The sequence below is a fragment of the Alnus glutinosa genome, chromosome 3, assembly GCF_958979055.1.
Source record: "Alnus glutinosa chromosome 3, dhAlnGlut1.1, whole genome shotgun sequence".
NCBI lineage: Eukaryota > Viridiplantae > Streptophyta > Magnoliopsida > Fagales > Betulaceae > Alnus > Alnus glutinosa.
The window spans coordinates 36148536-36164803 of record NC_084888.1 but is presented as its reverse complement, the minus strand read 5'-3'; the positions used below and the strand labels follow the sequence as shown (position 1 = coordinate 36164803).

The following is a 16268-nucleotide window of genomic DNA, read 5'->3' as shown; positions in this document are numbered from 1 at the left end:
ATTGAATAAATGTAAAGAATAAAAAGTTATAATATTTCACTATTCCATGTAATCAATTTTCTTGTCTTTTCCAAAAGTAATGAAAATATTATTTCAAATAACAATACAATAAAAATGTGTACACTTTAACATCCTATGAAATTGAACCATAAAAATTATATTTCTCACACAATGAAATTAAACCATAGAGCTAGTTTTTTTTTTTTTTTTTTTTTTTTTTTTTTTTTTTTTTTTTTTTTTCCTTTGTGCGGTGCGGGGCGGGGCAGGGACCCGCATTTTTTAAAAGGCTAAACCCGCAACCCGCATAAATTTCTCAAATTAAGATCCTAACCCGCAAAAAAAATTCGAAAACCCGGTCCTATGCGGGGCGGATGCTGCAGGGCGAGGCGGGAATTACGGGTTTTGCACACCCCTAGCCCTGGGGGTGGCCTGCTTTCGGACGACCCTTATTCAATAGACCAAACCGTTCATTTTGGCCCTACTAAAAAAATAATATTCTTAAGACTTGTTTCGCACTTTAACGGTTGTACTGTGCCGCATCCTTTCTTTCGCCTTCAATCTAATTATTCCCATTCCATTGTTCCCCTAAGCTTAGGACAAAATTGGACGATGCGTTGCGAAAGCAAATACTCACATATATATTTATATAATAAGAAAAACCATTACAAATTACAATACTGAAGAGGAAATTGAACATGTGATACATAGAGAAAGAACCTAGCTCAAACACACACACACACGCACTCATATACAGACAGACACTCCATTATTGCTTGGCGTACAAAACCCGCCCATACTCATCTTTTATTTTCAAGATACCAAAACAGAACCAGAGGCAGCGCAGAGAACATGCCTTATATAGTCTAGCCGGAGATGTCAATGCACTTGACCTCACGCTTCCTCTCCTGCCCCTTGGGCACAACCACAGTGAGCACTCCATTATCCTTGCCAGCCTTCACCTGCTCGATCTTCGTATTCTCCGGCAACTTGAGCCTCCTCAGGAACTTGCCGGTGACCCTCTCAACCCTGTGCCACTTGTCGTACTTGTCCTCGTGCTCTTTGGTCCTCTCCCCGCTTATCTGCAGCAACCTACTTTCGTCGACCTCGATCTTCAACTCATCCTTCCTCAGCCCCGGAAGATCGGCCTTGATAATGTGAGCTTGCGGGGTTTCTTTCCAGTCGATGCGAATGTTGGCAGGAGCAGAGGCTTCCCGTGACGCGGCGGGAGCGTTAGCGACAGTGCTCACGTAAGGGAAGCCCTCAAAGGGGTCCCACACGTCCTGAGAGTAGGGGTCGTAGACGTTGCCTCGCCGGTCGCCACCGAAACTGTACGCCATCGCTATAATTCACTCTGAAGGGCTAGCTTGTTGAATAAAATATAGTTTAAGAGAGTATTTGAGGCGAAATGCGCTTGTTTATGGTGATGGGCAAAGCAGAAGGAGGTATATATATATATATATAGGCCTTGAAAGAAGATTCTGGTAATTCTTCAAATATATTTTCATGAATAGGATCTGGTGGAAATGGAAGAGAGTTGTGCAAGCTTCTAAGACATTCTTCGGCAATTCGACGTACACGTGGAACAGCAACACGCCTCACAGCAGGGCCGGCTCATCCATTAGCGACTTAGGCGGTCGCCTAAGCCCCCAATGGATGAAGGCCCCCAAATGACAATATATATTGGTGATGCTGCTATGATACTCTCTTTAGCAGTCTCTAGAACTCCTGCATACTAAAGTCAATCGACGTTAGAACACAATGATTATTTCTCTGAAAAAAAAAGTTGCGTTATTTCTCCATTTGGGAGACTCTAGAACTCCCACGTATAAACAATCAAACGTCAAAAGCTAGGAACACAAGTCTTATTACAATCTCTCTAACAAATTACCAAAATACTCACCAGCCAGCTCTCACCTCCAGTCTCTTCGCCTCTCCTTCGGCAATCTCTGGCACCCATTGACCCAAGTTAAAAACACAGCACCGAGATACTGAACCCCGTAATGGGTAATCGACTCTGCTACTTTTTCTCTTTTTTTTGATCTATTGCTTAAGGCCTTCGACTTGCTCGGTTTTTGTTTTTTTTTCTTTCTTTTGCTTTGTGAAGAGTCTCTGAGACGAAAGGCCTCTATTCTTGGATGGATAAACATACAACACGTTTATCAAGATGAAAACGTGTGGCCCAACTAGTTTGGCAACCTTTTTCATTCTCTATTTTTATCTACTTTCTTAAAAAATATTAAATAAAAAATATTCTAATTTTTTTTACACTTTTTATATCACATCAATCATATTTTATTATTATTTAAATAAAAAAACTCACTACAAAATAATTTTTTTTTACTTTTCTATAAAATATTCTCAAATTTTATATCACATTAATCACTTCTTACTATACAACATACAAATATTCCACAATATAACTACTTACCAAACAAGCCCAACTCAACATAACTACTTACCAAATATTTCAAAACTTTTTTTTTTAAAAACAAATAAAAAATAAAAAGAAGAGACAAAAGTTTTAATAGTTATGTCATGAGATAGCCAAATATCATTTGTCTTAATCTTAACAGTGTCCTTCGCACCAATCAAGGCTAATTTTAGTCCAAGATGAAGGCATATGGAAGAAAAAAATGAAGAAGAAGAGGAGAAAGCCAGAAATATGATGCCTTATGGCCTTCACATTCACACAAAGTTGGAGCCAAGGGTATCAAACTCACCCTAAAATTGCTTAAATTTTGCCGAACTTGAGGCTGTTTAATTACTTGTAGAACCTGGGCCTTGTATTAATTTAGCGGGCTAGATAAGCTGAACCTAAACCCATCCTCCCTTTTTAGAAAATCACTAGCCCCGTTCGAGCACTTTTAAGGGTTCATTTGAAATTATAATTTTATAAATACAAAATATATTTTAAACTAAATCGTAGAAAATAAATTGTTTAAGTTGTGTTTTTAAGAAATTTCCGCGTTTGTAAATCGAAGGAGGCAATGATGTGTTTTTTTGAAAATGAAAAATTTTAAAGGCTAACCTGCGATTTAAAAGCCAAATTGCAATTTTGCTAACGCTTAATTACGTTTTTAAAAATCATTTTTATAAATAACACATTTTAAAATCATTATTTTTAAATTACATTTTTTAAAATTACAAGTCCAAACGACCTAATTTGATAAGTTCCAACAAATAGTTATAATTGAAAGCCCAATAGCCCACCCAGCAACAACATAAGACACCATTGACTATCACCCCAACATCTGTGATATTTTTACTTTCAAATATGTTCTTATCTGACACGTGGGCTTTGGAAATAGAAAACACAGGTATCCGTCATGTCAGGTCAGATATGTAACGTTAATTGGCTACAAGGGCTCGGCCCAAAAACGAGATTGATGGGCTTTAAACCGTAAACATTTGGACTCTCATACTCTGAGCTGAGCTTTTTCAAAAGTTTTCCATTTTTATATCATCATGCGGTATTGTTCCTTCAAAATTAAAACATTCAAGCGATTTTTATGTTGTGTTCTTCTACCTTCTAATTACAACACTTGGGCGATCTTAATTTGTAACCAATTCTATTTATTAGGGTTATTACAGTTTGGAAAATGCTTGGGGCAACAACTTTTACCAATATTCTATTATAAATTGACGTGGTGTTTCATAATTTGTAAAATAACTAAGATCGCATGGTTAACAAGTTAGACATTAACTAATTAAATTGACAATTTTTTTTTTAAAATAGTTGATCGTGTGCTGTGGTAATGATTTGAGGCACTTGCGGGAAAAAAGGAAAAGATTAGCACAATAATTTGCTGGAGCAGGCCAACGAGAAATAGCAACGATGCTTAAGTCAGTTAAAATGAATAATTAAAAAAACTAACTCAAATTTTAAATAATTAATCTCAATTTTATATGCTTATCTTATATATTATAAACTCACTTATAATATATATTATACATATATTAAACTCACTTATATACACATAAAGATACATATTTATATATTTATATTCAGGCTTACAATTACAATAATTTTATTTTATTTCTTAAATTAAAAAGACTTTTTTTTTTCATTACAAAAATTAAAAATAATATTATAAAAAATAATAAAAATAAAATTATACGAGCTTAGGTTAAGTCGTATGAGTTTAATAAATGAACGAAGCCCAATAGTTAAAACTACCTAGCCCAATACTCTTTGTGAGGGCTTTGTTCATTTACAGCCTCAAGTCTGCACCTTTTTTTTTTTTTTTGTAAGTGTATCATGACTCTATGAATCGGAGTCCGATTTAAAACTGGTCCCTTATTTTTTGAAAATCAAAATCAGCTTCTTAAATTTTTTACGAATTTGAAATAGGTCATTCCGGGACTTTTCGGTCCAATTTCACAATTCTCGTTAGTGCCACGTTAGTGTTTTTGCCACATAACCTTAAAATATTATTATTTTTTAATAATTTTATTTAAAAAGAAAAATTAGATTAAATTAATTTTTTTAAAAAAAAAAAAGAAAAAAGAAAGAAGAAGTGTTGGGGGTGGCAGCTGCCAAAACCAACTTCTCAATCCGATCAGCGTCATAGTTGCTGCCCAAGCTTGGATCTAGCAACTGGAAAACCTTTCCACCGTTCAAAATTGGCTTTGCCTGGATATATATCATCATTAAACACACTATTTGACATGAATCAATAGGTATTATTCAGAGATAAAAGGCAATAAATAAACAGTTTTAAAAATTAAAATCAGCTTGTTCTTGAAATTCTTCCTGAATTTTGTTTCACATGTTGGCAACTCTCATCCTGCTGATTTTCAAATACTGAGTCGTTCTTTCTTTTTGGGTATGCAAAGTTTAAAAACATGATTAGCAGCATAAAAATTATAGAATAAGGAGCTTTTCACACAAAATAGAAACATACCCACATTACTAGCTAGGCTCTCCTGGCCCTTTGGACATTCACTGATAATTGGCTTTCTACCTGAAAGAAGCTCAAGAAGTACCACACCAAATGCATAGACATCAATTTTGTCGCTCACTTTGCCATGCATGAAGTATTCTGGAGCCAAGTAACTGCCACAAGAGTGAGTGTTAGCAGTATATCTGAAGTAAAAGAAAATAGGAACTAGAGAAGAAATTTCAGACCCAAAGATTCCTTCCTGCAACATCGGTGCAGGTCGTACGTATTGGATGAAGTCGATGCCCAGCTAGCAAGTCCAAAATCTGAGAGCTGAAGAAGTAAAAAAAAGAAAAGGAAATGAGCATAGAAAGCTTCATATAATTAGCAGAAAGATTGAAAAGTGACAGACTTAAGAGCACCTGTGGCTCAAAATCACCAGAAAGAAGGATGTTCGAGGATTTCACATCCCTTTGGAGTGAAGTGTGTATCACAGGTCGATCTGCACAGCTGTTGTGTAAAAAGTTCAATGCCTCAGCTACACCCATAGCTTGGTCATTATATCTCTCTTGCCAACCAAATCCTTTTCCATCCTTCTTATTACCTTAATCAGAGAGTATCCATGATGAGTTTAAAATAAAATGGAACAAAAATGAAACATTTAACTTTTTTTTTCTCCGATTCCAATCGGGTAAACTCCAAGAAAAGTTTACCCCATGAAGATTCTCTTCTAGGCTTCCTCTTGAAAGAAAATCGTAGACGAATATCATATTGTTGTCCTCAAAACAGAACCCGACTAGAGAGATTATGTGGCCCTGGGGGTGGCTTGCTTTCGGGTCAACCTTATTCAATAGACCAAACCGTTCATGCATTTTCACCCTACTAAAAAATAATATTCTTAAGACTTTTTTGGCACTTTAATGGTTATAGTACTGTGCCGCATCCTTTCTTTCGCCTTCAATAATGTAATTATTCCCCTTCCTTTGTTCCCCGGCCCTAAGCTTAGAACAAAATATATATAATAACAAAAACCATTACAAATTACAATACTGAAGAGGAAATTGAACATGTGATACATAGAGAAAGAACCTCAAACACACACACACGCACTCACATACAGACACTCCATTCTTGCTTGACACAAAACACGCCCATACTTGTCTTTTATTTTCAAGATAGCAAAACAGAGCCAGAGGCAACAGTGCAGATCGAGAACATGCCTTATATAGTCTAGCCGGAGATCTCAATGGACTTGACCTCAGGCTTCTTCTCCTCCCCCTTGGGCACAACCACAGTGAGCACTCCATTCTCCATGGTAGCCTTCACCTGGTCGATCTTCGTATTCTCCGGCAGCTTGAACCTCCTCAGGAACTTGCCGGTGGCCCTCTCAACCCTGTGCCACTTGTCGTTCTTCTCCTCCTGCTCTTTGATCCTCTCCCCGCTAATGTGCAGTACCCCACCTTCGTTGATCTCGACCTTCACCTCTTCCTTCCTCAGCCCCGGAAGATCGGCCTTAATAATGTGAGCTTCCGGGGTTTCTTTCCAGTCGATGCGAATGTTGGCAAGAGCAGAGGCTTCCCGTGACGCGGCGGGAGCGTTAGCGACAGTGCTCACGAAAGGGATGCCCTCAAAGGGGTCCCACACGTCCAGAGAGAAGGGGTCGAAGACGTTGCTTCGCCGGCCGCCACCGAAATGGCTGAGCTCCATCGCTATAATTCACTCTGAAGGGCTAGCCTGTTGAATAAAATATAGTTTATGGGAACATTTGAAGCGAACTGCGCTTGTTTATGGTGATAGGCAAAGCAGGAGGAGGTATATATATAGGTCTTGAAAGAAGATTCTGGTAATTCTTCAAATATTATATATTTTCATGAATAGGATCGGGTGGAAATGGAAGAGAGTTCTGCAAGCTTCTAAGACATTCTTCGGCAATTCGACGTACACGTGGTACGTGGAACAGCACCACGTCTCAGTTCTCTAAAATTGAGCTTTTCTTTTTCTTTTCTTTTTTTTTTTTTTTTTTTTTTATGTTCATCGGTATTAGAAAGTATGAAAAAGTGAATTAAAAATATATATATATATATATATATATATATATATATATATATAAACAGTACTCAACACCATTGTGTTCCGTTCCATGCTTGACTAACAAGGCCCGTACCACGCGTACGTCCAATTGCCCAATTGGCTACAAGGACTTGGCCCAAGAAAGAGATTGATGGGCTTTAAACCGTAAACATTTGGACTCTCAGACGCTGAGCTGAGCTTGTTCAAAAGTTTCCCATTTTTATATCCTCATGCGGTATTGTTCCTTCAAAATTAAAACATTCAAGCGATTAATGCTGTGTTCTTCTACATCCTATTTACAATTTTTAGGCGATCTTATTTTGTAACGTCGTGAATTTGCACAACCAATTATATTTATTAGGGGTATTACAGTTTGAAAAATGCTTAAGACTACAGCTTTTATCAATCTTCTCTTATAAATTGACGTGACGATTTATAATTTGTGAAATATCGAAGATCGTATCTATATGGTTGACAAATCAGACATTAACTAATTAAATTGACAATTTGTTAGAATAGTTGATCGTGTGCTGAGGTAGTGATTCGAGGTACTTGTGGGAAAAAAGAAAAATATAAGCATATGAATTTGTTGGAGCAAGCCAATGAGAAATAGTAGCGATGTTTAAGTCTGTATAACCGAGATGAATGGTATTGGTCCTATTGGAGAATGAGAGAGAGAAATAGAGTCCGAGAGAAGGAGATGAAACTCATCTTTTTACTTCTTGTCCACTGCCTTTTATAGCTAGTTTGTCGTAGCTGCCAGCCATGTGGCACGACTTGATTGGAGGCTTTCTTGTTGTGGCATTTTGTAGGTCTTGTGCCTCCGGCAAATTAAACCATTATTTCCTGTTGGGATCGTGGGGACCGATGGTGATGCACTAAGAGACAAGATCTGGTGTGACGCTTGATGGCTGTACTCGGGTCCATTGGGCGATTGGCTTGGTATTCGGGTCATTAAGCCCAATACAAATTAATCATTTCACCAATTATAAATTGCTATGTCAATTTAATTATAAGAGATTTTATAGTAAAAGTTGTAATATTCTTAATAAAAATTATAGTAAAAACATGTCAAAACCCAACATTGCATCTTTTTTTTTTTTTTTTTTTTTTAACTTTAAAATTACAATTACAAAACTGCCTAAAACATTAATAGATTAAATAGATTAATCTTTGTACTAAGAAAAGCATGAACAAATTGTAGGAAAGGAGGACATGGATATTCCAATAGAACATGTGCCTGGAATGGAGGTCTTTCTTTGGCGAAGAAACCTCCCAGGATTCTGCTGCAGCAATAACATGGCTGATAAGGGTGTAAAGCCGGCAGGTTACTGACCTTACTGGAGCAGCTATCGGTTTTAGAAAATATTAAAATAGACACAATACTCAAATTAGGCCTAAAAAATCCAATTTTTTAAATTTTGATTACTAGTCCAAATAATTAAATATCAACCGATAATCGTCAGTTATTAAATAATATATAAATACTTGAACCGGTTGGTGATTTTAACCGATTGACCGCCCCGATTACGACTGTCAATTTTAACCCGTGCCCAATAATCATAACCGAATTTTCACTTTGCCCCGATTCTCCAATTTGTTATCAGTAAGAGCCAACATAACGCGAGAGCCGACGCGCCCAAAATCAACTCGTTTGAAGACCTAGAAGTTCCTCCACTAGCCCACATACGCAGCCACATCCCAAAGGCGTACACTGTCGGACTGCTCCGCGCGCCTCGGTCTTTATAATTAGTCTTTGGGAAGCGGACAGAAACTGCATGAAATGGCTGGACACGCAGCCCCACAAATCGAATTGCATTAATGTTTCAACAACTTATATTTTTGTTATAAAACAACAAAAACGTACAAAATTAATAAAGGTAGGTAAGATTGAGAGGGATTCTTAGCCACAGGATGTACCTACCACTAGCTCCATCTGTACACTAGCTCCATCTATACACCATTGGAGTTGTTTGGTAAGTTGTAGGAAATGGTTGTTTTATTTGAATAGTAGTAATAAATGATTGATGTGATATAAAATTTGAGAATGTTTTTGATTTGATTTTTTTGGGAGAAGTGAAATGGAAATTGAAATTGTTTGGTTGGGTTACCAAACAAGCATAGCTTATCCAAATCTGAGGGGTGATCGATCGATATATGCAATTGGTTCAACACCCAGTACCTGCTTCAAACCTTTTCTCTTCCAGAGTTCCACCCCGAACACGTACTCATAATTATCCAAAAATAAAATGACATCTAACATTTTCCCACGACCATTAATGATCAGCTGGAGCAGCATTAACAAAAGGGGGGACTTGGCTGGGGTCCAATTCCAGTAGGAAGTATTGGAAATCAGCTGGAAGAAGAAAAGTGAGCTGTCTTGAAGTGAAGAACAATGAAGTCTTCTTCTTCTTTTTTTTTTTTAATAACAAAATTATCTTATTATCACGTGTAATTAGTATTAGGCTAATTAATAAGAGTTATCTCGTGAGATAACTAGGAGGCTGTTTGAGAAAGTGGCCGGATTTGTATTTGTATTATTATTATTAGGGAAAAGTACATATAATCCTCTCAAATTACTACTTAATTGTCAATGTACCCCCTAAACTACCAATTGTGTCAATGTTCCCCCCTAAACTACCAAAAAATGTCAATGTCCCCCCTAAGACCAATAAAAAGATAAAAATAACCCTAATTTTTTTTTGAATAAGACAAAAATGTACTCATAAATTCAAAAAATTAAAACTAAAACAAAAAAACTTAAAAAATAAATAAATAAAATTAAATAAAAAACTAAAAATATATTAAATATTTTTTAAAAAATTAAATAAAAAACGATTTTTTTTTTTTTTTAAAAAAGAACAAATTTTTTTATTTAAAAAAAAAAAAGCAAACTAAAAAATAACTGAGATTTATTTATTTATTTTTAAAAAAATAAAACAAATGAAAAAAAAAAGAAAAAAGAAAAACCAGTTTTTATTAAATTAAAAAACGAAAAAGAAAATTTTGTTTTTTTTTATAAAAAAAAATGAAAAAACAAAAAAACAAACAAATAACTGAAATTTATTTATTTATTTATTTTTTTTTAAAAAAACAGTTTTTATTAAATTAAAAAATAAAAAAGAACAATTTTTTTTGAAAGAAAAAAAAAACGAAAAAACAAAAAATAACTGAAATTTATTTATTTATTTTTTAAAAATAAAACAAATGTTTTTTTTAAAAAAAACCTGTTTTTATTAAATTAAAAAAAATAACGAAAAAGAATAATTTTTTTTTTAAAAGAAAAAAAAACTGAAAAATATTATTATTATTTTTTTAAAAAAAAAACAGTTTTTTTTTTTGGAATAAATTTTTGTTATTTTATATTTTTTTAATAAGTTTTTTTAGTTTTTATTTTATTTTAATAATTTTATGAAGGGCATTTTTATCATTAGGGAGACATTAACATTTTCTTGTAGTTTAAGAGTGGAGATTGACATAATTAGCAGTTTAGGAATACAATGACAATGATGTGATAGTTTGAGGGAGTTATATGTACTTTTCTCTTATTATTACTATTTATGTTTATGTTTATCCTAAACAAGTTGGCAACATCCGCTGATTAAGACTTGATGGGACTTAAACGATCACGTTTTGCTTATTTTCGGGCAACCAAGCCCTGACACACTTCAATGCAACCACATGTTGTCTCTTGTTGGTGTGACAGCCACAAGTTAAAAGGAGGAATACACACTCACACGAACATGAAGCCTCAAATCGCTCATATGGAACAAAGGCCAAATGCGCCGCCGGTGCCTCATGTTCTCGTATTTCCCTTACCGGCTCAGGGACATGTCAACTCCATGCTCAAGCTAGCCGAGCTTCTTGCCCTTGCCGGCCTCCAAGTCACCTTCCTCAACACAGATCACAACCACGATCGCCTCGTCCGTTACACCAATGTCCAAGCCCGTTTCGCACGCTTTCCTGGATTCCAATTCAAGACCATCACTGACGGCCTTCCGGCCGAGCACCCACGAGCCGGTGACCACTTCATGGAGATGTTTGGTACCTTAAAATCGGTAACTAAGCCTCTATTTAGAAACATGCTGTTTTCGGGTCAATCAAATTCAGTTAGTAGTGGACGGCCAGTGACTTGCATCATAGTGGATGGGATCTTGAGCTTTCCTATTGATGTCGGCGACGAACTTGGCATTCCCGTTATTCATTTCCGTACCATCAGCGCTTGCTGCTTCTGGGCTTACTTTTGTATTCCAGATATAATTGAGGCGGGTGAGCTTCCCATTAGAGGTATATATCTTGCTATTCTTTCCCGTGAAGGGGGATGTCAATAGATAGACTCACACGAGGAACATTAGATTATATTAGTTTTTCATGTCAAATTCTCCGTTGGTTGTTTCGGATAAAGTCTCCTGAGTCTTACTTTTTAATAAAAGGCACCTTAGAGTATTTTTAATGGATTCTTTAAAATTTCGTTAAATTTTAGTGGAAGAATTCATTTTTTTGAATTTAACTAACATTTTTAAAAAGTTTTCTACGTCAAATTCTTTAAACATTTCTCTATTCTAACTAAATATTATTTTTTATTGATTTTGGAGCAACTACTTTTTAATTATTTAAATATAAAAAAATTGAAAGAAAATAATTTTAAAAAAAAAAAAACAAATAGAGAAAGGATTTGAAGGGTTAAATATAAAAAAGGTTTTTGTTGTTCACCATTTTAGAAAAAATTTAAAGAGTTTGATGCATAGAGTGTTTTGACAACTTTCACTAAAATTTGGTAAAATTTTTGAAATAGAGAGTCTATTGAGAATGCTCTTAAGGAAAGAGGTTTGCTTCAAGCTTATGAAGCCCACAAACTAAGTATATCTAAGAAATGTGGGACTCTTAACACACCCCTTACATGTGACACTATTATCCAAACACATGTACCACGAAAGAGAAGGCTCAACATTGTCCAAGTATCTGAAGCTCTAATACCATGATAAAGTTCATTGAGCCTTACTCTTCTAGAAAATGCGCCTTAAAAAAAGAAATTTGTTCAAAATTTATAAAACTCACAACCCAAGCATACCTCGAGAACGTACGTGGGACTGTTTACTGTTTCTACTTCCATGTTTGTTTAGGGACGGAACATAATAGAATAGTGCTGTTACTGTTCATGTAATTTTTTTTTATCACTTTTTTATATTTTCAACCACCAATCAACATCAAAATATTCTTACTTTTTTCACTTTTTATATCAAATCAATAATTTTTTATTACTATTCAAATAAAAAAATTCACAACAATACAATTTTTTTTTACTTTTTTATACAATTTCTTTTTATTTTATATCACATCGTCACTTTTTACTAATTTCAAAACTAACAACCCACTACTCTGTTCTGTTATGATCTGTACATGTTTTTAACAAACAAGTCTATAATACCTCGCAGTAGTAGTACTGAAATACATCGTTTTGAATATGTTAGCTAATTCAGACAAATATTCAAAGTCTTTTTCAAGGTCGAACAATCGTTTAGTTTCTCAGCAACCAAACATGGAGTAAAATCTGTAACTAACCGGGTCTATAATAAATCTCTCCAGGAAATGGAGACATGGATCGCCTTATAACCAGTGTGCCAGACATGGAAACTTTTCTCCGGTGCCGAGACCTCCCGAGTTATTGCCGAGTCAGCAACCTGGCAGACCCGAATCTCCAACTCGCTGCGGACGAGACCAGACAATCCCCTCGAGCCCGTGCTCTCCTTCTCAACACGTTTGAAGAACTAGAAGGACCTGTACTCTCCCATATATGCACTCGGTGTCCCAAAATCTATACCATTGGACCCCTCCATTTACTCTTGAAACTCAAACTTGGATGCAAAACGACCACGTTGCAGTCTGAGTCTTCGAACAGCCTCTTCAAAGTGGACAGAAGCTGCATGACGTGGCTTGACGCTCAGCCATTGAAGTCTGTAGTCTACGTGAGCTTTGGAAGCATTGCAAAGATGACAAAGAACGAGCGGATGGAGTTTTGGTATGGTTTGGTTAATAGCAAACAGCGGTTCTTATGGGTCATACGGCCAGGCATGGTGGACGACGGAAAAGATGGTGATAGTCAGACTCCGGCGGAGCTGGTGGAGGGGACGAAGGAGAGGGGATATCTGGTGGGTTGGGCCCCACAAGAGGAGGTCCTGGCCCACCCAGCCATTGGTGGGTTCTTAACCCACAGTGGGTGGAACTCAACCTTAGAGAGTATAGTGGCTGGGGTGCCCATGCTTTGCTGGCCATACTTTGCCGATCAGCAAGTGAATAGCAGGTTCGTGAGTGAGGTTTGGAAGCTTGGGATGGACATGAAGGATACCTGTGATAGAGTTATTGTGGAAAAGATGGTAAATGATCTGATGGTGGAGAAGAGGGAGGAGTTACTGAAATCAACGGTTGAGATGGCTAGGTTGGCCAGAGAAAGTGTGAGTGAGAGTGGATCTTCTTATTGCAATTTCGAGCGTTTGATCGAGGATATAAGGTTGATGCGCTAGGCTGCAAAAGACTATCTTCAAGACTTCAACCATTAAAACAGTCTAGACTTTTTCAATAAAAAACTTTTACTGTCTAGACACCTTTTTTTTTTCTTTTTTTTTCTCGTAATCTAAGATGAAAATTGTTTTTAGGTATTTTATTAGTGTGTATTTGGCATTGTTTGTTAATATTTTTATTAGTATGTATTTGGCATTGTGTATTAGTGTGTATTTGACTTTGCTTTTTTTATCCCAATCCCTAAAAAGATATGTTACGTGCATATTTCTTATACATTTTTTATACATTACTTTTTTAATTAAATCAACTATTAGATTTGTAGGATTCACATGTAGATTTTTGTAGGTCTTACAAATCTAATGATTAATTTAGAAAAATGACGTATAAAAAATGTACAAGAGATGTTCGAAATCATTGAACTACAAGTGATGGATTATTATTGATTTTTTTTTTTTTTAAAAGAAAGAAATATCTTAATCTCAATGAGTAATATTAAAAGGAAGATTCATGTCTTTTTTAGTCTTCTCAAAATTGATGTAATTTTTAAAATCACCTTAAATATGTGATAGATCACTAATAAATTTTAATCCAATAGTAATTTTAAAAGTCACGTCAATTTTAGGTGGACTCAACTTCATTACTCAATCTCAATTGCCAAATAATATTGTTAGGCAGGGCACAACTAGCTCATAGACTTATAGTTCTCCCAATAATTTAAAAATCTCTAAATGTGTAAACCCTCAAAGACTAATTTTCTTTGTCTCAATTTTTGTTTTCTTCTAATTTTAATTTTTCCCCATTCAAATTTTGGGTTTCGTCTATACAATTTAATGAAGAAAAAGTTAATGCAATGGAAATTAAAGGAAAACAATGGAAATAATAAAGTATACACAAAAATTTTACATGATTTGGTCTATGATATAGGATTACCGGATAAGTTTTAAGGACTACAATTTTCTTTTATTCCCTTAATCGATAAATTTTCAATACTAATTAATAGTCCCTATTTATAAGGAGGTAGAGAGAATACAAAAAGATACTAGAGATACAATAAATTACAATCAATGCTGAAATAAAATTCCATAATATAAAATCAAATCTCATAGTATATATATTCTAACATTTAATACTTTATTTTATTGGTCCAATATCATACTTAGATACTCCCACACTACTCTAGCCACCCATGGCTTTATCTTTGAGTCAGAATGATACTTATTTCTAATAAGTTGAGGAGTTTGCGAGAAAAAAAGGCAAGCATGATTGTTTTCTAATCATTCGGCAACTATCAAAATTGTCTAATTACTAAAAGGTTGTATTCGAGTCACAGTCAACAATTCTACGCTCTTCAAAAAAGTTGGATTTCTATGTAATTATTTATTCCGATTTGTTAGAAGGAAAATGATAAATTTACAACACCACCACCACAACTGCACAACACTCCTTCACATGGAGTGGGGCCTAGTGTGTGGAGCTCACTTCCATGTGAGGGGGTGTTGTGCAGTTGTTGTGGTGGTGTTGTGTAGGATTCAAATCTCTTGTTAGAATTCATACATGTGATTATCACTACAAAAAAAATTACAAATTGTCACGTGCATTTTGACACGTGTACAGTGTTGTACACGTGTCAAACAGTTTGACACGTGCATTTTGACACGCGTCTCATGCGTGTCAGATGTGCAAGTCACTAACTACACAGTTTGACACGTGTATGAAAATACACGTGCCAAACCGATTTTTTTTAAAAAAAAAATTTCAAATTGAAATTTTCATTTAAATAAATTTTTTATTTAATTATTTAATTGTAATTTTAAATTAATTTAAAAATACAATTAAATAATTAAATAAAAAATTTAATTAAATAAAAACTTCAATTTAGAATTTTTTTTTTCAATTTAATTCTGTTATTGTTTATTTAAATTTATTTGGGTTAATAAATAAAAAATTTAATTAAATAAAAACTTCAATTTATAATTTTTTTTCCAATTTAATTCTGTTATTGTTTATTTAAATTTATTGTTATTGTTTATTTCGAGTCTTAGTCGAGCATTGCCTGGGGAAAATGAGCAAGGAGGACCTTGAATTGTTGGCAGTACTAGCCAGACGGATTTGGCTTCGAACTGTAGAGAGAGTAGAGAGAGAGACATAGAGATACAGAGAGCGGTAGAGAGAGATAGGGAGAGAGCGAGAGAGAGAGACATAGAGATATAGAGAGGGATACACAAAGAGGGAGAGAGAGAGAGAGAGAGAGAGAGAGAGAGAGAGAGAGAGAGAGAGAGATAGAGGAAGAGAGAGATAGAGAGAGAAAGGCAGAGAGAGAGAGAGACCGAGAACCGAGCAGAGAGAGGTGGAGAGAGGGCGTCTCACCGTCGGGAAGGGTGGATGCGCGATGGCAGGAAGCTGTCCGGTGCGGCTGTGACGAAGAGCGAGCGAGAGAGAGAGAGAGAGAGAGAGAGAGGGAGAGAGAGAGAGAGAGAGAGACCGAGAACCGAGCAGAGAGAAGTGGAGAGAGGGCGTCTCACCGGCGGGAAGGGCTGATGTGCGGTGGCCGGAAGCTAGCCGGTGCGGCTGTGACGGAGAGTGAGAGAGAGAGAGAGAGAATCTAGATCGGAAATCCATTTCCGATATATATATATATATATATATATATATATATATATATATATATATATATATATATATATATATATATATATAAGCATTTCTCCCGCGCAACTGTCCCAATCCGGGACGTGTATTTAAATACACGTCCCCAATTGTTAAAATTCTATTTAATTAAAAAAAATTATATTTGAAAAA

At 35.4% G+C, this 16268-nt stretch overlaps 3 protein-coding genes across 5 annotated transcripts; 1 reads left to right on the top strand and 2 right to left on the bottom strand.

The window, feature by feature from the left end:
- Window positions 1-618: 618 nt before the first annotated feature.
- LOC133862455 (18.1 kDa class I heat shock protein-like) lies at window positions 619-2108 on the bottom strand. 3 transcript variants are annotated; one of them, XM_062298277.1, is made up of 2 exons: window positions 1901-2108; window positions 619-1732 (listed from the first exon to the last, which is right to left on the bottom strand). In XM_062298277.1, exon 2 carries the CDS (start codon window positions 1335-1337, stop codon window positions 864-866), a length of 474 nt encoding a protein of 157 aa, XP_062154261.1. In that variant the 5' UTR covers window positions 1338-1732; window positions 1901-2108; the 3' UTR covers window positions 619-863. The 3 variants fall into 3 exon arrangements, with proteins under 3 accessions (XP_062154261.1, XP_062154262.1, XP_062154263.1); XM_062298278.1 differs by having other exon boundaries at window positions 619-1725; XM_062298279.1 differs by having other exon boundaries at window positions 1915-2108.
- A 3769-nt stretch (window positions 2109-5877) lies between these two features.
- LOC133864016 (17.4 kDa class I heat shock protein-like) lies at window positions 5878-6681 on the bottom strand. The gene has a single exon (XM_062300198.1). The coding sequence runs from the start codon at window positions 6585-6587 to the stop codon at window positions 6111-6113; it is 477 nt and encodes a 158-aa protein (XP_062156182.1). The 5' UTR covers window positions 6588-6681; the 3' UTR covers window positions 5878-6110.
- A 3997-nt stretch (window positions 6682-10678) lies between these two features.
- Window positions 10679-13700, top strand: LOC133864256 (7-deoxyloganetic acid glucosyl transferase-like). The gene is made up of 2 exons (XM_062300541.1): window positions 10679-11237; window positions 12537-13700. The coding sequence occupies exons 1-2, from the start codon at window positions 10694-10696 to the stop codon at window positions 13469-13471; spliced, it is 1479 nt and encodes a 492-aa protein (XP_062156525.1). The 5' UTR covers window positions 10679-10693; the 3' UTR covers window positions 13472-13700.
- Window positions 13701-16268: the final 2568 nt, after the last annotated feature.

Coding starts and splice junctions, on each gene's coding strand:
- LOC133864256 (XM_062300541.1), top strand. CDS start 10,694: ATGAAGCCTCAAATCGCTCATATGGAACAAAGGCCAAATGCGCCGCCG. Junction 11,238..12,536: donor GGGTGAGCTTCCCATTAGAG/GTATATATCTTG, acceptor AAATCTCTCCAG/GAAATGGAGACATGGATCGC.
- LOC133862455 (XM_062298277.1), bottom strand. CDS start 1,337: ATGGCGTACAGTTTCGGTGGCGACCGGCGAGGCAACGTCTACGACCCC.
- LOC133864016 (XM_062300198.1), bottom strand. CDS start 6,587: ATGGAGCTCAGCCATTTCGGTGGCGGCCGGCGAAGCAACGTCTTCGAC.